Raw genomic sequence first — 23,593 nt, 5'->3', positions numbered from 1 at the left:
GCATAGTCTAGGCCTACACTATTCTATGCACACAGCTTGTATCGTGTCTCGTCGTTTGGAGTGCTAAATAAATGTATTTAGCCTACTACTAAACACTGGACATAGAATCATTCATCAATCATAATAGGATATTCGATGGCGGTAGGCCCAAGTGTAGCACACCAGCATACATTGATGACTCTTATAGCTGCTTTGGACAATAGGCCTAATAATGCCTATGTAGGCTAATTGCGGTGTGAAGTGGTTTGTATTATGTCTGGTCGTTTGTTAAGTAAATATATTTACTAAACACTGGGCATAGAATCATTCGTCAATCATAATAGCGCACCATATTTGAGAAATGGACCCAAATTATCTGGCGAATGCAGTAGGCTTATTCTATGCACACAGCTTGTTATCGTGCCTCGTCGTTTAAACACTGGACATAGAATCCGTCAATAGCGAATGCGTTACCCTGTATTCTAGGGAGATTGTATCGTGTCTCGTCGTTTGGAGTGTTAAGTAGGCCTAAATAGGCCTACATTTACTAAACACTGGGCATAGAATCATTCATCAATAATAGTGAATGCGTAGTTGGCTACACTGTATTCTATGCACACAGCTTGTATCATGTATCGTCGTTTGGAGTGCTAATTAATATTTAGCCTACTAAATATAGGCCTATTTAATTGTCATTTTCCACGTTCCAATTGCATGAGTGTTTATTTCCATTTACATAGAATAATTTGTCCTTGACCTTACTTTCTCTTTCATAGTAAAGGAGAAGATTGAAACGGTCTCTGCAACTGCTTAGGTTCCATTGATTTAATGATAATGTTAACCCTATACTGCACGGTGTTGCCATATGGCAACATACCATTCTTTTGGCATTTCCTGGTATTTAAATATAAATAATAGACACTGATTGGTTTTCCTATTGAAACTGTGGCCTTGTTTTATCCAATTATGTGGTTTGTTGACATCACATGACACCACACACTGCCCCAGGCTCGCTCTTTCCCTCACTGTACGGGAGTGTGTCTCCTTGACAGATTGCTCTGGCATTGGCCAAGATTTTTCACACTTTTTGCAATATTTACAAAATGTAAAAAAATATTGGGATGATCTATAGTTAGTCATGATCTGTTTTCACCATTTGTTTTGTTTTCAACTAAAATTATTTCCTTTTTATGTTGGAAAAATAGGTATGTTGCCATACGGCAACATTGTGCGGTAATGGAACCAGACGGTCAATAGGGAAAGTGTATTGATACAAATTCCCAATTCTAATTGATTGATTAATTGATTTATTTATTGATTGAATGACTGATAACTGATAATATTTATAATTACTGTAAATGGCAGTCTGTAATGAACATTAAAAATCTTATAATAGGTGTACAGAACTGTTTTATGAGCTTTCACTCTGAGTACATGCAGAAAAGCGAACAAGGCCTATGCAGCCTCCCCTGACTGCCAGAGATATACCACAAAAATCCCCAAACCCCAGATTAGAGCATGAAGCTACTGTCATCTTGACCATTTTAAGCCTCCAAAATGTTTTGACTTCATTTGTCTGTTATAAATAGGCTAATTAGCACACAACGTTTGTGCAAATCTGTCAACCCGATCAAAAATTATTGTACAAAGTCAACCATTTTGAAAGTCAGCCATTTTAAAAGCATAATCTCCAAATTTCAAACAGCTCATAAACCAATTATATTATTAACACACAAGATTTACTGCAAATCCAAGCACCCATTGAAAAGTTGTGGCGTAAGCAAAAGGTAGGCCGTCTCGAAAGATTGCCAACTTCAAAGTCAGCCATCTTGAAAGTCAGCTATCTTGAAAGCACTGGCTTCACAATTTTACATGGCTTATTTACTCATTACAGTGTTATCACACAAGGTTTAGTGTAAATCCAAGCATCCATTCAAAAGTTATGACAAATAAACTGTCGGTTATGTTGAAAGATGCCTGGCCCGCAAATCGGCCATCTTGAATGTCGGCCATCTTGAAAGTATTGGCTTCTGAAATTAAATCAGTTCATGTAAATATTATAGACAGCTACCATACACATTTTTGTGCAAATCTGTGCACATATATTGTGCTAATACATAATATATTCATTGGTGGTTGGTCAACGTAATACCACTGAAATACTGTTTTTCGGGGATATAATAAACAGTATTCACTTGTTCTCTCAATGGCAAAAATGTGTTAAATAACTCCCTTGAACTTGTGGGTAAACTTTCAATGTTTTTCTGAGATAAAAACAATTACATCCCTATAAAATAATCCATAATGTTGTATGACCCTTGTTTGGTCTTGGAGTAAAAATGTACACTGGATCCTTTCCGTAACTGCACAATGTTGCCATATGGCAACAAACCTAAAAGTACCCCCACAAAAAACTTTTTTTTGAAAAAAATTGCAAATATGTCTTAAGAAGTTCATTTTATGTGACAAAAACCACAGCAAGATTTTTTTACATGATGGGATAATAATGCGTGCAGTATAGGGTTAAGCGCTGTTAGACGGTTAAAAACAAAAGGTTAATGCTAAATGTGTCAGGGTGTCAGTTTGGAAGCGGGGCAGATGCACGAAGGATAGGCCTACCAAAGGCTACTGCAATGGCCTGCTCAGAGTCCAGTCCCCAATCCTAAAGAGATTGTGGCGACAGCATCCAGTCTTTGGGACTTTGAAGAATGTGCTCATGCTTTTCAATGATGGGTAGGCCTATGTTTAATTTCGAGCGGATCACACATAGAGTAGCCTAATTCGCCACTGCACAGGCGTTTTACTGCCTACTTTAGTTGTCTTGTAGTAGCCTACCCATCTTTCGAATTTTAGAAACTGGCAATATCTGGTCTTCAAACTAAGATACTAAGAGACACTTAATATGAATTCAAATTAGACCCATGCGTTAACAAATACTACATGTAGCTTAGCCTATATTAGCTAATAATAATAATAATAGCTTATATTAATTTCCCTCGGGATTAATACATTATACTAAACAGGGTCGCGTGCTGTTCATCGCGCGGTTCACTCAAAGCTCCCCGCTCGTGTTTCCTACACTCACCAAACCATTATACATTAGTGGAGTAGAGAGAGTGGATCTACGATTTTATTTGTGAAAACTCTGCGTCTCTGCTCTGCACGGTGCAGTGACTTCCAGAGCTATTTTTCTTCCCATGTAGAAGCTTAGCGCTGCCGCTGAATGACAAGGGGGAGGCACTCGATGTGCTCAGGGGGGAGGAGGAAGATGTGCTCAGGGGGGAGGAGGGAGATGTGATCCAGACCTGCCCCCCGCCCTGCACACTGCAGTTGAACATACTTGGGCCATTTGGCCAAAGTGTGGCACAGGCAAGAATGTTTACTGAGCAATGAAAGGCAAATTGGCTTCAGAGTCTATAATGCACCACTAAGATGCAGTTGCAGCGACTGTAGCATGAACAAGCAAACTTAATAACAAATACTCAGCAACAACTGTGTTGAATGCGCAGAGCTTGTTTCCAGCTGCAGGCCTTGTTCTATACGCCAACTAAATGCGCAGCAAAATAAAACCCATCAATAAATCTTGGCCAATGTAACCTCGAGACTTCTGTAAATTAAATAATGCCATTACTTCAGTTTTGTAATTTTCCAATAGTATGAGGACCGGGTTACACACACAGGTTGTGATCACTCAGGGGACATTTATACATTTTATGTTCCTTTTTTCCAGCGGCCGAACGCACCAGAATCCCTATTGCCATACATACAGGTACTTTGGCTTTAACATGGGCTGCTGGCTGGGTGTTTCATTCAAGTATGTTCAACTGCAGTGTGCAGGGCGGGGGGCAGGTCTGGATCACATCTCCCTCCTCCCCCCTGAGCACATCTTCCTCCTCCCCCCTGAGCACATCGAGTGCCTCCCCCTTGTCATTCAGCGGCAGCGCTAAGCTTCTACATGGGAAGAAAAATAGCTCTGGAAGTCACTGCACCGTGCAGAGCAGAGACGCAGAGTTTTCACAAATAAAATCGTAGATCCACTCTCTCTACTCCACTAATGTATAATGGTTTGGTGAGTGTAGGAAACACGAGCGGGGAGCTTTGAGTGAACCGCGCGATGAACAGCACGCGACCCTGTTTAGTATAATGTATTAATCCCGAGGGAAATTAATATAAGCTATTATTATTATTATTAGCTAATATAGGCTAAGCTACATGTAGTATTTGTTAACGCATGGGTCTAATTTGAATTCATATTAAGTGTCTCTTAGTATCTTAGTTTGAAGACCAGATATTGCCAGTTTCTAAAATTCGAAAGATGGGTAGGCTACTACAAGACAACTAAAGTAGGCAGTAAAACGCCTGTGCAGTGGCGAATTAGGCTACTCTGGGATGGTGTGGGGCTGTACAGACTACTATTAGGAAAAATAGGAGGGGCGAGATCCAAAATGGGAGGGGCGGGATCTCAGAAATCCAGACCTGCCCACTTCTGCAAACTGCAGTTGGATGCTACTCAAATGGCCACACAAAATATCGCAGGAAGTAGTACCCCAGTCGGCCTGCAGACACCGTGACGTAATGACAGCAAGTCTGTCGGCTCGCTGTAGCCAGTTTCGGTAATGGCTTACAGTAAAGTTAGATCCACTGGCTTCATGGAATCATTTTTACATTTGTTTGTCTGTGACTCCACTAACTCGCAGTGTTCTTCATAGTACGGCACACAACATGGCACGGATAGCTGCTGGTCAGGAGTATGAAACACTTGCTGAGGTATGTGCAAAGTTAGCCAGGCTAATTTAAACAGAACAGAGCCCACCTACTCCTCCGCGCTAACCTACTTAGAAATGGTTTGTTTATGATAGAAATGAATCGGTGAATGCCGTGGACAAGTCACCTCTAGTCTCGTGTATGTGTTTGAAGGACACTGTAAGCAGTATCCCTGCGTATCGATAAGCTGTTGCTATTGCACGCATAACAGGCAAATACAAACTTTGCAAGAGAAGCTAGCAGAATGTTGTTGTCAATCCGAAAATGTGTCAGTGTCAAAAGTGGAAGATGACGAGCATTGTCTGTTTAGAGCCTAGACACAACATCCTCCTCTTGGTGTGGTTTACACCCTTTGCTTTCCAATATACTCATCTCATGACATCGCAGGATATAGCCTTATTTGTGATGTTTTATTGACATGTTTATGCTTCTGCGTTGACCAAACGCCGATGGTGATGTGGTGTGTAACAAGCAACAATCCTAGAAAACAACTGAGTTTAAGTAGCATTCGAACTATACTTTCCTATAACACTGATTCTAAATGAGAATGTTATTACAGCCAAGGAATATAATGAACAGATGGTGACGTTTAGGTTCTCTCCCTTCGTTCTGAATCATTCTGTTGTCAAAATGAGCATTTGTTGTGTTGGTTCAGACCTAGCATCTTCATTTTGATTCCTCCATGTCATGTACTCCTCCTCCTCACTCCTACAGTGCAACTATCGCTTCCCCAATGAGGTCCTGGCTGATGTGACGAGTGCCACTGCTACATATACAGACCTCAATCTACACGTAGACTTTTACTGTAAGTGAAACGAAACTTAACAGTGAATACACGTGCAAAGCACAACGTCTTCCTGTCTTGTGGAAATAATACAATCTTCTCCTGCATGCAATATGCACAGAGATGTGAACTTTGCCATAAAGGTGCTGCGCCCTTCCATCTTTTTCCTACAGAGGAAATTGTAGGATACCAGTGAAAGTGCATGCCCTTTGGTTATCAGGTGCTATTTTTGGAGTGAGCTCAAGCTTGACTCCAGTTATTTTCAACACTATAGCAGCAAAGTGGATTAACCTTGTACTGAGAGAAAGTGCAATTAAGATACACAGCTTTGTTATAGCAAACAGAATATATTGTGTTTTTTTATGCAGCCCTGTATTCACAGCCTTAACATGTTTTTCTCATTTTCCAGGTTACCCTAACAATGAGAAGAAGAGACTGGTATACTTGGGTGGTACTATACCAGTTTCCTACGAAGGTACAGTACAGCCACCATTGCCATTGCATGTTTCATATGTATTTTACACACCTTGCCATGCCATTTGCAACTCATCATGCAAGATATTAGGGTGGTGGACGCAAGTTTGTGTGCTTGGAGGATGAGGATGACAGGGGGTCATCGTACACAATGATTTAACGATTTATTGTCCAAAATTATATTACTGCCCATTTAGTTTGTATTAAGTTGGAAACGCACATACGAAATGTGTATACCATTGACTGCTATTGCTTCTGCATGTGCACTTAACACAGTTTTTTTAGCTGATTAGTTGCTTGATTGTTTGTGTGGTTCAGCTGCTTCATACAGTACTTCTGGTCTGGACGTGGTTAGGTCTTCAATTTGTTTTTTCAAACCTCCAATGGTAAAGTGTAAGCTGGCCTCATAGTCCAAATTGTCTGAACAACTGCCTACTTCCCCAGCAATCATAGTACACAATGATTCTATAACTTTTTGAGGAGATGTAGAGAGCCAGTGTCATGGCCTGAAAGTTCTGGCTGGTCAAAAGTTCCGGATGACGTACCAATCGTCCTGCACCGAATATTCTAGAATTTCACTGCCACGGTGGAAGCGCTTGAAGTTTATTATTGCGACAAGGACATTCTGATAGCAATGCTGACCTCCTACGCTCTCGAAAATCTTACTTACCGTACTTTGCATTCTGTTTGTTCGGCTCAGGCAACTTGTACAACATCCCAATCCGCATCTGGATCCACGAGACGCATCCCCACAGTCCTCCCAAGTGCTGCGTGTGGCCCTCTGCCTTTATGGTGATCAACACCAAAAGTAGTTTTGTTGACGCAGGCGGGCATATTCACCTTCATTGTCTGAACAACTGGAAGATTGTAAGTTCCAGAATCTCCATCTCACCAACACACCTTTTGTTTTCAAATCTTTGTGTACTAGAGACAAGATGTGAATGATGCCCTTAAGGTGCTGAATGCTTATGGATGTTTGTGTTTGATGTTGACCGAAAGGGCTGGTCCAGCCTCTCCATAGTGCTGGAGGAGATGAGGGCAGCGTTTCAGAGGGAGACCCCCCTCTTCACTGCATACCCCCTGAAGGCTGTGAATCTGTCTGCCGCCACCACCACTCTTCCTTCACTCACCGGATCTGGTGATGCCCAGGCCTCTCCCTATGGCAGGTGAAAACAATGTAGGGCTTTTGGGCCTTTATTTGATAGGAATGTGAAGAACAGTCAATTGATGAAATGAGAATTGAAATGAGAAATTGAGAAATTATTTTGGAGAAAGGGATGGGGAAGAATGGAGCAATGACGCAGGCTGGTTTAGAACTTGGTTCCCCATGGGCAAGTACAGGTAACTTAACTTAGTATGCCTTTAATTATCCCGCCATGGGGAAATTCATTTGTTGCAGCAGTAACATACAGATTGTGCAAAGACAGTAGACAGCATATATACAACACAGGACCAGGAGGTTAAAAAGTATATGTAGGATAGATAAAAAAGAGATGTTAAAGAAAATAGAAATGTCTCTGTTAAAAACAACAAGTACATTAGTAAAAGTGAAAGTGCATTTGTAAAAAGTGCATTAGCAGCTTCATAAAAAGGAGGAGATGGGGCTAGAACAATAATAAATAAGTAAGTTAAAAAGATAAAAAGACCATCACTACCACCACCACCAGGTGTCTTGGTATCCTGCACCACAGCACTTCCCATTCAGGTCTTCTATAGTAAGTTAGACATGTAAAGCTTTATGTACACCAGAAATGACCTGCGCTACCTGTGAAGTCAAGGTCGTTGAAGAAAATTGGCTTTATTCGCTCTGGATGTGACATTGACATGTTTGATAAACTAATCACATAACAGCTCTGGCTTGTCAGCCTGGGACACTCGGAGATATGAACATTCCAATTGGTTTTCGACGAACCACATCATGGCTCATTACCCTAATATTAGATTGACTTTAATCTCAAATTCGCTGTGGTCGCTCAGGTCGCTTCACTCCCGGCGAATTCGCTTTGGTCGCTGTATTCGCCCACGCTCCATAGAGAAATAATGACTTCCGTTGCTCAGGTAGAATAGGTCGCTCGTGGTGTACACATAGCTTAACCCATTTTGTCCTAAGCCATTTTTTGGGAAAGGGTGCACTCTGCCTATTAAATCCTAAATATCTCAGCCTCCGAACAAAGCACATACAAACATGAAATGAGTTGCATTTAAAAACTGGGACCCTCGTTTTGCCTTAGAATGTGTTCATGCAGCTCTAACTTACCCTCATTTTTAATGAAACGGCTCAAATCTCAAAAACCTGAATGCAGCGTATATGTGTCTCCAGGACACAATGGGTTAAAAGGTATTTTTTTTCTTATGTTACACAACAAAGTTGGTGTGCTTGTACTTGCATAAAAGCAAAAAAAAGGGCGAAAAAACAAATATGAATATCTTGTTTCATGTCTGATGAGAGGAAGAAGGAGAGGAAAGATGTTTTTTGTGTAATATTTTCGTCTTTTAAAAAGTGTGTGAACAGTAGCATCAATTATGTATTCTATTTAAATGCTTTGTGCGCCTTTTTTTCCATTACAGTTGGCCTTACACGAACAGCACGTCTTCACAGCAGAACACAAGTGACCAGCCTACAGTCTCCTCTTCGTCAGTGGTGCAACCTAACAGCAATAGTGAGTTCCTCTGAAGATGATACCATATTGTTTTGTTCTTTTCTGTTTTGTCTCTATTTCTTCTTTTGCATCATCACTGTATCTCTATATATGTCCTTGGTTTGGTTTGTGTTTACCCTTGTTCTGTAGTGCCCCTGGGCCTTTCAACTTCTCCACGTTAACCAGTTAAAGTAACAGTCCACCATTTCTGGAAATGTGCTCATTTCCCAACTCCCCTTCAGTTCAATAGAAGTTTTACCTTTCACCTGTCTTTGCAGCATTTCACTGATGTCTGATGATAAAATTGCTAGTTCTAAGTTAGCATGTGCTGGTAGCTGGTCCCATTCAGCTCAATGGCACTTGCTAGCTTGGAGGTACAATTTGCGTCACTGGTCAGTGCATGGCTAGAAGAACAGGAGAAAGGTACAACTTGAGGGCAGGTGGGAACAGTACATTTTCAGAGATAGTTGACTGTTTTTTTAATGTTGTCCACAGCCCTTCCGAAGGGTTCCAAATCTACCCAGTCCCTAGCCACCAGCGAGCCCATCAGTGTCGTAAGGCGCTCGTACACACAGGAGCTGTTGGACATGGGCATCGACTTTGACAACCCTTTAGCCAGAGAAGCGCACCGCAACAACATATATTTTGGTGGCCAGAATGGTATGCATAAAGCACCTCTAAATTCTACACTTCCAATCCAATGGTTCTCTTTTTTTAATTTATTATGTGTTTGTTTGTCAGACATTTCCAGATGCTTAAAATAACAGCATACTGTACTTTGATCTCTTGCAGTCAGTATCAATCAAGGCAGATTCTGTGAAGTATAGATGTTATTCAATTATCTCCTCTCTGCATACCTCCTCAGTGATAATTATTTTTCTTGTGTTAGTTCGAAACGTCACTCCTGATCTAGTGGAAGTAGACAACATGTTCAAGAGCCTGCAACTGGAGAAAGTTGTCAATATATACCAGCTGGGGATGAAAGACAGAGGTGTGTGTTTACTTTTGAAATATCAAATGCCTCGATTTGTTTGTTGTTTTCATATTTGGCTCATAAATTACATTATTCCTTGCGTCCTCGTGACTCCATGTGTTTCCTTTAAACTGCATGATTCATCCTCCTCAAAACTAAGCCCTGCATTTCAGTCTGCAAGAAATGTTTTAGATTCGTGCTTCAGCCTTCATTTGATCACATTGTGTCATAAAATTTGTTCATAATAATAACAATAATAATATTGCACACATTCAGTGCAGTAGGCGTGCATTTCCTAATTAGAAGTTCATTATGTTTTTGCACTTTATGTTTTTGCACTTTTATGATCAATGAAATATATATCGTATTTCTGTTCCTCCATATCTACCTGTCGAGAATGTGCTAATGGCCTCTGTTTTGTAGACACACCGGAGGACCGGGAGACTGCCGGGCTGCTGGGTGATGAGCACACAGTGGTGGTGGACAACCTGCCCGCCAGCGTCTCGCCATGTCGCATGAAGAACAAACTGACTATTCACTTTCAGAGCAAGCACAACGGTGGCGGAGAGGTTGTGGATGTAACGTATCCCACCACTCGGCCTGACCAAGCCTACGTCACATTCCGCGATGCCAGAGGTATAGCACTCCCATGGACCTAAGCTTAGCACTTGATGTGATGTGATGGAGAGGGTGTTTTAAAACGATAATTTTAACTAACACAGCCGTATAAGCAAAATACCCCTGGGACACCTCCCTCAATAAGTGACATAGCAATAATAACTTTAAGTGAAAGTACAAATATATATATATATGCATTTCAATTGCATACACAGTTCATGTAAATTCTGTGAATTCATGGAGCGCTCAGCATTGGCTCATGATTTGTCTGTTTCATCGCAGATGTCAGAAGGGTTTTGAAGCAGCCAAGGAGAATGATCGGGGTAAACGATCATGTTTTTCATTTCCATGTGAAGAAGTTTGTTCGCTCTCAGGTAAGGAGGCTTTACAAAGAGGAACTCTTGTAGTGAAGTCTACAGGCACAGCACCAGGTTTAGGGAAAGTGAAGCGTTATTTAACTAATTTACTATTTTTTCTAAAATTCAACAATTAGGTAATACCTGTGTTGTTGCTATGGAGACAATATTCTATCCCATTGCGCTTTTCGTCTTATCATATAGTCTGTGTTGATTCTGCTGGCATAACCCTTCTAATAGGAAGGTTTTGGGGCAATTCTTTTTAGAGTAAGTTTTTGAGGGAATGCTACTAAGTGGCTGTTCAGAGCCAACGTGTGTCAACATACTATGGTAGGCGAACATCACTTCTGTCAGACAGGAGAATTAGCTGCATGAGATTATTTTCAATCATTTCAAATTAGTAAACTAAGAAAGAACGTGAGCTTCGTAATTCTTTCTGAATAATTTCTGGTTAGATTCTGGATCCAAAACTACTGTTGACGAACGCATAGGCATGCATTTCTTTTATTGAAGTGTTAGATCAAACTTCACCACACAGACAGACACGCATCAGAACTCGCCAAAAGTGAGTCAGGCACCGAGGTGACGGCTCCTTGGTCTTCACAGATTGCGATGCCAGAGGGAATCGTGGGTGAGAAGGCGTCCATGTTCAAGAGCCTGCTGACGATGGAGGGCCGGGATTTCAGCCCGACGGACGTGCTGGAGGCGGTGCAGGCGTGCCGAGACTTACCCTCCGCCCTCAAGTACCTGTCTCACGAGTGCCCCATCTGCCAGGAGCAAGTGTGCTTCAGCAAGGTGAGACTGGAGGAGATGAATGCGACAGGTTTCATAGGGGAGGTGTTGACTGGGTCTCATGCCCTGGCATGCAGACACACGGCACCCTTAGGCTACAGTGGGATTTTTGCCTGAAGTTGAGAGAGAAAAGTGGTTACCTTTCCTCTCTTGCACTGTCCTCCTTCACTCTTTCATTTTCTATTTTTTGAGCCCTGAATATGTCTCCTCTTCCTGTTAGGCAATTAAAGGGGGAAAAAAACAAATCTGTTGATATACGAGTGCTTCTTTATTAATTAATTCTCCTCATCCTGTTGCATCTTCTCTCTTCTCCCCCCACAGATTATCACCATGACTCACTGTTCGTGTGCCTTCTGTGAGAGCTGCTTTAAAACCTACTTCTCCTCCGTAATCAAAGAGAAGAGCATCGTCAACGCCGTGTGCCCCCTGTGCAGCAAGCCTGACGTGCGAGGGCAACACAGCATGGAGGAGTCCATGGAGTACTTCAGCCTCCTGGACACTCAGGTAAAGTAGAGTAGAGAGTAGAGTGAATTGTATTCATCCATTGACGCCTAAGGCACCTGCAAAAAAGGGTGCTGAATGCCTGAGTCCTTTTTAAGAAAAGCTGCCCTTAGCCTATAAAAACCTAAATATCTCAGCTTCTGAAGCACATAAAAATATGCACCAAGTTGCATTTAAACGCTAAGACCCTCATCTTAGAATGTGTTAATTTGTCTCAAACAGAGATTTTTTATAAAGTTGTCTCAAATCTCATGGGTCTGAATGTTGCGTAATGCAGCTCCAGGCGCCAGGGCCAATGTTGCGCAACGCAACATCAGGCATCAATGAGTTAATCCCGGTGTTCAGAAATTCAGGTGTCTAGTAGCATACACACATACAAATGCATTAACATATATTAAACATTCACCTATTAAGAGTCTCTCAGTGCAGTAATGGGGGGTGATCAGCAGGCGTAGGCAAGTCAGATAAAAGGCACAGACGGTGGGGGTTGGGATTTGGCAGATCAGCAGCCTCAGGTGAGGGGCCGCATAGCCCAGTGGGGAAGATGGAGACGCTAAGTTTAGGCAAAGGACGCGCTCAACTTCTTGGGAAAACGAAAGTCTTTGGGTGCGCAATAAAATGGATCAACTTAAGGAAGAAAAATCCGCACTCACAAACTGCGTCTCATTATTTATTTATATTACCACCATGTCCAAAAAGCAAACGCGTTTCGGCTATCAAGCCTTCATCAGTGCGTGGTACCTAGATGGAAGATGGAGACGCTACCTGACTGTGGGTTAGAAGTTCATGAGGCTGCACCATGGCTCTTCCCCAAAGCAAAGTCATTTTTATAAAATTTATCAAAAGATGATTTAATATGCTGAGGAATTTTAGATTGGCTTTGATTGGGCTAACTCCATAACATTTAGAAGGGTGATCATTTTGTATCATGACTTCTTCAATTAACTTTTTATCAATGTTGTACCTCTAGCAACTCAATATATATGAAACCGATACGTTTCTGAGCTGGGGTTTTTTCTGTAGTCCGTGGCATAAAATAACCCCCTTAAAAGTGATTCCCTTACAACAACAAAAAAACAACGCTTGAATGCTTGTCTCCACACTGCATTTTCCAGATCAGGCACTACCTTGATGAGGAGACGCATGAGCTGTTTCAAAGGAAGCTGAGGGACCGTGCACTTCAGGAGATGCCAAACTTCCGCTGGTGTGCCCATGTAAGAGGCCCCCTCGCCATCCTCCACTCCACTCCACTCACCACCCCCATCTATGGGAATAAGTGTAAACAGAGCGAGAGGTCCCTGTGCAGTCATGCCCTAAGGCTGTGTCTGGATTTTGTGTGTGTGTGTGTGTGTGTGTGCGTGTGCATGTGCGTGTGTGTGTGTGTTTCTTGCAGTGCTGCTTCGGGCTGCTTCACGAGGCGGACCGGCTGAGGATGGACTGCCCCAGCTGTGGCAAGAGCACCTGCTTCAAGTGCAAGAGTGCTGTGAGTAGCTTAATCACACACACACACACACACACAGACACAGACACAGACACACACACACAGACACAGACACAGACACACACACACACACAGAGGCAGCCACATATTCTTATATTTTCATGATAATGCACAAATGATGTCCAGAAATAGACTTCAAACTTGCTTTCACACCTACACTGAACTTCTGAGTTTTCCATAGGTTCTCTGTAAATGTGTAGGAATACTTAGTTTCAGTGAAAAGTTTTTTTTTTTAACCAAGGATATAGTGTGATGAGGAAAAGATTTTTAAAAAGTACAAAATATTTCTTTAAATATATTGAGAACTAATATTGCTGCTGTTACTACTTTTTGTTTGAAGCCTACACAAGCTAAATGGGTCAAGTAATTGTTTAAGCTATACACTCTTCTTTTAATTGAGAATTGTCTTACAAGCCTCCTGACAAGTCATCTGTTGGCAATTTTGGTGTGAAGGATTAATTTGAAATGACCAGGCGCTGGGTAAATGGGCTCTGGATCTATGGAGGCACCAATCCCTGCCTGACACTCACTTTTAATAATGTTATGGCTGAACGCCTTTCTCACTCCCAAAATAATCGGATTGTGTAGTGTGTTGTTGTTTTGTGAATAGCCAACTCTGAGACCCAAATCTCTTTTCTGTGGACATCACGTCACTAAGCCTAACACTTCGTCTATTATTTGTGTGTGTGTGTGTGTGTCTGTCTGTCTGTCTATGTGTGCGTGCGCGCTGGTGTGTCAGTGGGCTCCCCAACACGAGGGCTTGTCCTGTGAGAAGTTTAAAGAGTGGCAGCTGCACAACAGTCCGGAGTTCCAGAACTCTAGACTGGAGCACATTATGAGCCGAAACAAAATAGGTGAGGAATGTTCAAATCAAATGGCTCTTACACCTGGGCACTGGACTGCTACACTGGCGACCGGGGTCCAATTCCAGCCCGGGTCCTTTGCCGATCCCTCCTCCACTGTCCTAAATAAATAAATATCCCCCTAAAAGGAATGTTAAAATGTATACCCACCCTCAAACATGTCCTTAGTTGCCCCTATCCTATGAAATGTACTATGGATGTTTAAGTGGTCTTAACCATCTGTTAACCCTACCTTTGTTTTGACTTTGTCCTCAGATTGCCCAAAGTGCAAATTTCGATTCTACCTTTCCAAAGGTGGCTGTCTTCACTTCAAGTGCACCCAATGTCATCACGAGTTCTGTGGAGGCTGTGGCGCACCTTTTAAATTAAGCTCTGTGAGTCACTTTTCCCAAAAAGTTTGTACTTGGTGGTTGAGATTTCACCATCTATTACAATACACAAGTGTGTGTGTGTGTGTGTGTGTGTGTGTGTGTGTGTGTGTGTGTGTGTGTGTGTGTGTGTGTGTGTGTGTGTGTGTGTGTGTGTGTGTGTGTGTACTGATGGAAGGCTGACAGCTGTACTAAATCTGTGCTATATGTTTACTGCACACATATTTCCCTGCAGGCTTGCGGATTTTCTGCAGACTGCGGCACAAAAGGGTTACATGCCCACCACCCCAGGGACTGCCTGTACCACCTGAGAGACTGGAGCGTTCAAAGGCTGCAAAGGCTTTTACAGGTAGCCCCACCGCCTGAGTTTACCTAAAACCGTACACGTATGTATATTTTTAAGTGTAACAGCATCAGAGTGTTCTCTCTCTTGTCCCCCAGCATCATCGAGTCTCCTCTCCTCTCCTACTACGGCATAAACCAGGATCAGCAGCCAGAGACTGGAGAGGTAACACTCCGCCTTTTGTCCACCTTAATTAACTCAGTGATTGCAGTTACAGAGATGTGATGCAGACTAGCTACAGAGATGTGATGCAGACGGCGCTCTGTGTGGGTAGATGATGTAGGCAAAGAAGTTGGATATATAGTAAGAGGAATCGAAACGCGCCCACTCAATGCAAAATTTGGTCTCCTAAGGGGGCGTTGTCCCTCCTTCTTCTTCTCTTTTCGTGGTGTTTGCACAAGACGTGCGCTACCGCCATCTACAGCGCTAAGGGGACTCCATTTATTCTCTACCTCAAGACTCTGAAGGTCTCTTAATCAAAGGTCTCCTAAAGGGCCGTTCACCCGACCCTAAGTGGATACCGGAAAAGAACCCGCCTGCTTTATCTCACTCTCATATACGATTCTCTGATGTAGGTCTTTTGAATATTGTGATGAGATGAGTATGAGGTTGAGTTGGTGTTGATCGGGCCCATGCGTGATCTGTGTGCTTGCAGGTGTGTGTGGCGTTCTAGAGCACAAAGAGAATGGCGGTACGAAAGATGAGCCCTGCGGTCGCCCTGCTCACCCAGAATATAGTGGCTACTGCATGTGAGTGATCATGTTTTTTTAAAGCTCATTTCTCATTTTCACATCTAACATATTAATGAAATGCAACATTGCATCATCGCGTGATTGTGAGTCGTTGCAATGTATTTTTTTTCTAGGCTGCACTACAAAGAGTGTCTTGTGGAGCTCATCAATCAGAAGCACCTGGACCCTGCTCTGTTGTTCGAGATCCATGAGATAGTGATTGAACTACAGAGATGGAGAGTACAGTTTCCACAGCAACACCCTCAGGAATCAGACCAGTTTTACAAAGAGCATTTGAGAAAGGTAAATCAGTAGTCTCAATCAAAGTAGATCAGTGGTGTAGTCTACGTAGAACGCAGGTATACCCACTTCAAAATTTCAGGGATTTCAGTATACCCACTTAAAATGGATTGAATAGCACAAATATATACAGTATACCCACTTCAAAAAATGCTCAAATACGCAGTATACCCACCATAAAAAAAGTAGACTACACCACTGAAGTAGATGAATGTATGGAATCGGCTGTCTCGCTAAATACTTGTTGCGTAGATGGAACGGAGTAATGGTGGATCACTTGCTAGGTCAATGGTACTGTGGCTATGAATGTTAATGTCAAAGATGGCAGGGAGGTGTTTGCAAATAGACCTATTGCGATTCTATGTCAAATAAAACTACTTGCTGGTTGTACACTGTCCTAACTTGTACTATGTTGATTCACCACAGATTCTTACAGACAAAGTGCGTCTGTGTTCTGGTGCTTTGGCCGGTACCAAGAGAATAGAGCCCTCTTCCCCTTCCATCCTCGGGTCCTATGCAGGGAACCCCTGGTCCAGCCTGCAGACCAGCCCCAATCGGGGCCAGTCAGATGACTCCCAACTTCTGCTGCTGCTCAACGACTAGCACAAGCTGCTCTTGGCGAACAACAACAACAAAATTAATATTGCAGTATCACCTTGTAAAACTTTTCTTTGGCACGTCTACTGTAGAAAGGTTCTACATGGTTTTTATGTTGTTACATTTTTACTGTGTGCATTTGAGTTGTATTTCTTTTTTTAATGGCATTTTGTGATGTGAAAAGCAGGTGTATGGAAAGAGAAGTGTTCCATGGTCGGTTAACACAAGTGTACTGTTTTCCTCAGGTTCTCAGGGCAGGCTAGGGGCGCACTACTGCTGAAGCACTCCATACACTATGTCAAATCACGCACTTGTGTCAGTGCACTGACAGTCAGTGCACAGTGCACACAGTGCACTGAGGTCTTTAGTGCATAGCGTTGTGGAAAAATTTGAGCACTATGCACTGTGCCCTCACTGGAAGTGATGGCTGAGCATGGCATTAGCTCGCCAAAATATGAGTTGGCTACTGTTTACAATGCACAGCGTCTGGTGCTTGTATTTCCATGTCCTTCACCCCAAAGGACAACAATCACACATACAATACTTTGGTTGGCATAAAAAGGTTGGTGTCCCATCAACATTACTTACAGAATTAGGAGACTGTTGACCAAACTCTTCTACTGAACTGAATGCCACATTTCCTCCGTGTCATTGTCAACATGGCCGCCGTTTAGTGCATGCAGTGTCCATCATTCAAGCACTGCATTTTTCCGCCATTGTTAGGGGATCATCCTGGCACTTTCAGTGCACTGGCTCAACTGAAATTTTCAGCGTGAGCGCCCTAGGCACTGAAAAACAGTGCCCGAAGTGCACAAGTGAGTTGAGACTTAGGCTGAAAATTTCAGTTGAGCCAGTGCACTGAAAGTGCCAGGATGATCCCCTAACAATGGCGGAAAAATGCAGTGCTTGAATGATGGACACTGCATGCACTAAACGGCGGCCATGTTGACAATGACAGTGGCATTCAGTTCAGTAGAAGAGTTTGGACATCAGTCTCCTAATTCTGTAAGTAATGTTGATGGGACACCAACCTTTTCATGTCAGCCAAAGTATTGTATGTGTGATTGTTGTCCTTTGGTGTGAAGGACATGAAAATACAAGCACCAGACGCTGTGCACTGTAAACAGTAGCCAACTCATTTTTTGGCAAGCTAATGCCATGCTCAGCCATCACTTCCAGCGAGGGCACAGTGCATAGTGCTCAAATTTTTCCACGACACTATGCACTAAAGACCTCAGCGCACTGTGTGCACTATGCACGGACTGTCAGTGCACTGACAAAAGTGCGCCATTTGAGACATAGCCACAGCCTATGTGTCACACAAGTAATGTCTGTCTGCTAGCACCCCCTACTGTTTCGTGTGGCGCTAGTGTTTTGGTTTGGTTGTGAATATTTTTTTGTTTGACATGCATTTATTTTACATTGATACCAGAGGTACTGTTGTGCACTTATAAGAATACTAAGAATATGAATTTATTTAACTTTTAATAAAAAAAATTAATTTATTAACATCTTTATTTGTTGTCATGGGTGACTGCAGCGTCACACCTTACAGTGAATGCATTCGTTCTGAGCACTGTTTTGCACTTTGACTAAGATAGTGTGGCCATTCCCAAAGCCATGAGATTATGAAAATAGATGAATATATTGACACTAATATTGCTGTCACTCTTGACAGTTTTATTTATATACTTTTTATTTTTCTACTACACCAGCCTTAAAAAGACAAAAAACATAGGGATTTGGTCTTTTATACTTTGTATTTCAAAGGAAGTATTTAACTGGCATGTGCACAATGCAGAGTACAAAATATAATTTATGTTCTTAATCTTTAAATTGTGTAAGACTTCAGCATAAAGGTAAACCATTGTACTGCTTTCGTTCTCTTCACTAATTTACTACTGGTGTGATGTACATCAAACTCATAACATCAATAAATTTACTCGCTTCACCTTTAAGAGTAACATTCATGGCTTCATTTCTTTGAGTCCAAAGGGGCATCATCCCTTTCGGCAGGATATGTCTCAATCTCTTTGACAAGTCTCTGTGCAATTGTCTTGTTGTTAGCTGCCAGAACTCTTCTGGACATCAGGTCTAATGGTCCCCCTGAAAACACAAAATGCCATCTTTTGATATGGTATATCAGGAATCAGGAAAAATATTTTACAAAAAAGTTTCAAGAACCTGTTCAGAGTTCGATAGTTCATTCAACTCATCGTTAGCATAGGCTACCTGAAATTTCAGTATAGGTTACCTCACACTAGGAATCGTAGACTAAAATTTAACATTCCCAATCAGAGATCAATCTCTGCATAAATTATTTTCCTAAAGAGTACAATGTGTATTTAATAATGTATTGCAAATAAATAATTTAACCGTTCATGAGATAACTGACCCTCCAAATCCATGAGCACTCCTCCTGCCTCAGACACTATCACGGCAGCGGCAGCAACATCCCAGCAGTGGATGCCGATCTCATAGTAAGCCTCCACACAGCCTGTGGCCACCAGGCACATGTTAGTGGCAGCAGTGCCAACGCCACGCATACTGAAGGGATCACAAGCATATTTAATAACAATTTAATAACAATATTTACATTACATTTACATTATTTAATGACAATAAACATAACACCATAATGCTGAGGGTGAGTAATTCCAAGAACATGGCTAAGTGATAAAATGGCTAAGGTAACTTACATGAAATGGTAAATCTTTCTTATTGATAGCCCACAGGTGTCATTTAGTTAAGGCAATAATGACACCTGGCATTTCTATTTGACGTTTAGTTTTACCACTGCCTCAAGGTTAACTTAAACAGGCTAACTAATTAGCCAAGTTCTTGGCATACACCCCAGATGTTTCACATTTTTAAATATGAGAGCCATATGAGAGCATTACTTGCTTTGTGGTAAATTAACCGAAGATGTACAATGATATATATATACAATGTGCAGATATCTATTGTATCGGGATCTTCATCTCTTTAACAGGTGATGCCAGAATGTTGATATTTTGCATGCATTATGCTCAAAAACTGCAGGTGTGGTCTGTACATACCCATGGACGGGTAGAGTTAGAACTTTCCTCATGTTGGAAAAGATCTTGTCGACCACCTCTGGATCTCTGTTTGATCCAAACTCTGTGGCAATAATGGACTGATTGATATCTGAAATCAAGATTAAATGCGATGATTAATGCAAATGAAATGGTGCTTCAGTCAAATACAAAAAAGGGTCTAACAAAACGTGAGCCTGTGATTCTGTCAAGGTTTTGTGTTTTCTGCCTAACCTGTCTGGTCAGACACCTGTAGAGGCTGACCATTGCAGAAGGCACCCTTGCCCTTCCTAGCTGTGTACATCTTGTCTTCCAGACAGCTGTAAACCACTCCAAATTCAAGCTGGGAGTAGATAAGGTTACACACACAAGGAAGGAGGGAGACAAAGAGAAAGGGGGCACATTGTGACAGTTATATTGCACAGTAGAAACATAATAAATAGTGGTACCTTCTGCACTTTGACCTCACCTGTTTATTAGCAGCAAAACCAATTGAAATGGCTACAAATGGGTATCTTTGTGAAAAGGAAACAGAGAACACACTGTAAATACACAGCCTACCTTTCTTCTATAGACAAAAATCATATAGTGCATAACAAATGTTGAAAATTACAACAACAAAAAAAGGAAAATACTGTAATACCCGTGCACAAAATTGGTAGTCCCATCCACAGGGTCAACAATCCAGGTAGGGTTGTCTGACAGAATACAAGGCTCACCTGCAGCCACAGATTCCTCTCCAATGAAGCTAAAATGCAAAGAAAACCAACATGGCCACTTAACGACCCAAAGCATAGACTGTGATCTCTTCAATCACTCTGACATATTCTGGACATATTGGACATAACATTTGTGACTTGTGCATTTTGTAAATGACATGGCCATAACAATCTACAAACAATCTACCAGATCATTAAATATTTTCACGTTCACGTACACATTCACCCAATTCCACTTCTAGTCATGTATCAGAGGTCACTGCCATGATTGCGCTTTCCAAATTAGATTTCTTGCTTGGAGTTCAACTGATTGTCTACTATTAATCATTTACCATTGCATTATTTGTAGACTACCTGTGTGTTGGGAACTTCTCTTTGACAGAAGCAATGATGAGCTGTTCCACTTTCTGGTCAGTCTTGGTCACCAAGTCCACTGAGGAACTCTTGCATACAAACTTCATCTCATTCTGCAGTGCCTCCCTCACAATCTGACGAGAACAAATGCTATAAGAAACGGAATGTACACGGCATAATTAATTCAACAAAGAGAAACAGAGCTCTTTGATTGTGGCTCACCTCTCCAGCTTTACGGGCCAGGGACACAGCATGGTCCATCGCTTCTTGCCAAAGGTCTGGCATGATAGCTGGGTGCTGGTCCTCTACATAAAGTATAAATATGACTTCATTAATGTAGGATCTGATGAATTAAAAAAAGGAGGGACATACAACACAATGCAGCATATGGATAGTGTCAGTATCAGACTCAGCTTCAACAATGAGAGAGACTGCACATTTGTGACCTGACCTGTACAAAAATAACTGCTGTCACGCTGGCTCCAAAATCATAACTTTCCTAATGAGCTTCGGAGATCAGTCAGGCACGCACCGTTTCATCCCTTCAGGGGTCAGTCTTTGTGGTAAGGCCCTACAAGGCACGCAAGCAGCGCACAGTAGGCTATAGAAGAGATTAAATCTATGGAAGAGCAGCATGTGTTTCTGCATGTCGATGCAGAACTACTGGGACAGGGACAAGTTAACTTAGGACATCGAAGTTACAGGGGAACATTCACCACAGGTATTTTACTCGTTGAACCTTTGATCTCTTATTAGTTCTAATAGAGGTCTCACGGCCATTCGTGTCAGAGATGAGCGTCACACAACCGATTCAAATGACAAGTGATGCTGGTATAATTTTACTACGTAGAGCTATTCAATATGACCAATGGGGTGCTTGAGCGGCAACCCAAAATTAATAATAATCAGACCACCTGTTTAGCTAGCCTATGGGCTCGGGCACAAGCTGCATTTGAATTGCAGAAACTTGGTGAGCATAATTACATGTCCTTCTCAAGCATCAACTGTGCGGAAAGAGCTATAGTTTTGTTTGACATCATTTCCCAGTCAAAAATCAATGGATTTTCACCAAGTGTGACGTCCTAGCAAGCATTTGCTAAATGAAGGGGAAATGACAGGTCGCCGAAGGTGTGCAGAACTAGCGGAAATAACATAAAAACATTAACAAATACGTATACTAGAGCTTTCAATAGAAAACGTTTGCTCACCTTAACACAGAACTGATTTTGACTATGTCACCAAAGCTCACGGGGACTGTTTCAACAGCGAAAGTATTCAATGCACAGTAACTCCGAATCTTGCCGACACTGATTTCGTGGCCGCAGCTACACAGAGACGCACGGTGTAGTTGACTCGTTTCAAACCTAGTTAAAATTGCTATTTCAAAGATATACATCTAGGAATGTCCTTGTTATGGCTATAAAACATTCAACGGTTAGTTGGATAGTTTAAATTTTGTTGCAAGTATCAGAGCTTGTAACTTAATTTGAGAGTAACGTTTTGGTGAGAAACTGATCAGAGCCAAAGAGTACCGCAGTGTATAGAATAGGGGTAGCCGAGAAAGTGTCGGCCGCCTCCCCGAAAGTCACGTGACCGACAGGGGCTTCCTTCTTTCCTCAAGACCACGTGACTGCTTCTAAATCTGGCTACAAATTGATACAATGTATTTTAGTCATATTGAATGGCACATTGCGTGAGTGGAGTTGGTAGCCTGTGTCCATTCTATGCTGTATGAATTTAATGTATATTTTATTTAGGTTACATCTTCGTGCATATTCTTTTATAAAGGAGATTATTATAGATTTTTGTACAATAACCTGATACCAGGCATGTTATGAATGAGTAGACAGCATATTATTCCAAGTCCTTAATTATATAGCCTCAATATAATCTCTCTCAATAATATCTCTCAATAATAATAACAAAAAACTATAGCCTACAGTAACAGTCATTTTAAAATGTTTACATTATTTGTCCAACTTGACTGACTGGCATGATTTTCAGGCTATTTTGCTGATTGAAGTAAGTAGATCCTGTTTGACTGTCACCACAAAGCACAATAATGAAAAATACCAAAGAATGTAATAGGTTAAAGTACTGAGTAGCAAAGGAATTAGACTAGGCTACACTCAGTTTGTAAAAATTGTGTCGGCTTTGTTCTAACAGTTGATGACTGATTTTGTTCAACCATTAATGTGCACAGATCATTCAGGCATCATGTTGGTGCTGCTCTGCTTAGGGTGCTTGTCGACATTGTGCTGACCAGCAGAGGTCCCTGTCTAGCTCTAGAGGTAACACTTTACTATAGGTAGGTGTGCTGCGCCTTTTCCAATACACCGCCTTGCTGGTGAAAAAAAACAACAAAAAAACATTTTATCACTATTAGACTAGGCAGTAAATTAGATTGTTTTTCCTGGATTGTAAAACAATGTGCAAAGCTTAAAAGTTCAGTCACTTTTCAGAAGGAATAATACTTCATTTACACATGCTCGTATCGTCCCCGAAAGAAATTAAACGCCATTCCTAAATTATTTCCTTTTCCATTTGTGTATGAAAACACCATATAAATATCTACTTCTGCAGCCATGATTTATAAAGATGGTCCAACTGCTGACAATCAACCTGTACGTCCACCAAAACACAAGGATCTCAGTGATTTTTCAGTGATATTTCTGAAGGCAAGTTGTCATCCAAATAAGGATGGATCTCCTTTGTGGAAGACCAGCATGTTCTCCATCCTCTCATGTGTCTCTTTCACAGAGTCAGTGAAGGGATCTTCTGGCAACACATCTTTTTGTAGCTTTCAATGCCTCTCAAGTGATGTTCACTATTATAACAAACAAAACACTTAAGTGTGCTGCATAGGAAGGAAGCGCTTAAA

General features: G+C 41.7%; 2 protein-coding genes across 4 annotated transcripts; one reads left to right on the top strand and one right to left on the bottom strand.

Annotated features, from left to right (window-relative positions):
• Positions 1-4,539: 4,539 nt before the first annotated feature.
• On the top strand, positions 4,540-17,374 carry si:dkey-181m9.8 (uncharacterized). 2 transcript variants are annotated; one of them, XM_063219035.1, is made up of 21 exons: positions 4,540-4,746; positions 5,458-5,548; positions 5,937-6,002; positions 6,702-6,868; positions 7,001-7,167; positions 8,570-8,661; positions 9,136-9,300; positions 9,530-9,631; positions 10,037-10,249; positions 10,514-10,554; positions 11,194-11,382; positions 11,701-11,883; positions 12,996-13,094; positions 13,274-13,363; positions 14,121-14,235; positions 14,500-14,618; positions 14,848-14,961; positions 15,054-15,120; positions 15,611-15,704; positions 15,821-15,989; positions 16,413-17,374. In XM_063219035.1, the coding sequence occupies exons 1-21, from the start codon at positions 4,702-4,704 to the stop codon at positions 16,587-16,589; spliced, it is 2,565 nt and encodes an 854-aa protein (XP_063075105.1). In that variant the 5' UTR covers positions 4,540-4,701; the 3' UTR covers positions 16,590-17,374. The 2 variants fall into 2 exon arrangements, with proteins under 2 accessions (XP_063075105.1, XP_063075104.1); XM_063219034.1 differs by having other exon boundaries at positions 10,514-10,605.
• A 423-nt stretch (positions 17,375-17,797) lies between these two features.
• Positions 17,798-22,287, bottom strand: impa1 (inositol monophosphatase 1). Of its 2 annotated transcripts, none has more exons than XM_063219032.1 (9): positions 21,921-22,287; positions 20,935-21,055; positions 20,713-20,846; positions 20,283-20,387; positions 20,109-20,154; positions 19,874-19,982; positions 19,643-19,751; positions 18,979-19,130; positions 17,798-18,689 (listed from the first exon to the last, which is right to left on the bottom strand). In XM_063219032.1, exons 1-9 carry the CDS (start codon positions 22,106-22,108, stop codon positions 18,559-18,561), a joined length of 1,095 nt encoding a protein of 364 aa, XP_063075102.1. In that variant the 5' UTR covers positions 22,109-22,287; the 3' UTR covers positions 17,798-18,558. The 2 variants fall into 2 exon arrangements, with proteins under 2 accessions (XP_063075102.1, XP_063075103.1); XM_063219033.1 differs by having other exon boundaries at positions 17,799-18,689; positions 20,935-21,017; positions 21,921-21,937.
• Positions 22,288-23,593: the final 1,306 nt, after the last annotated feature.

The sequence above is a fragment of the Engraulis encrasicolus genome, chromosome 16 (assembly GCF_034702125.1).
Source record: "Engraulis encrasicolus isolate BLACKSEA-1 chromosome 16, IST_EnEncr_1.0, whole genome shotgun sequence".
NCBI lineage: Eukaryota > Metazoa > Chordata > Actinopteri > Clupeiformes > Engraulidae > Engraulis > Engraulis encrasicolus.
Note: the sequence above shows the minus strand (reverse complement) of the source record. Positions and strands in the feature narration are given on the sequence as shown.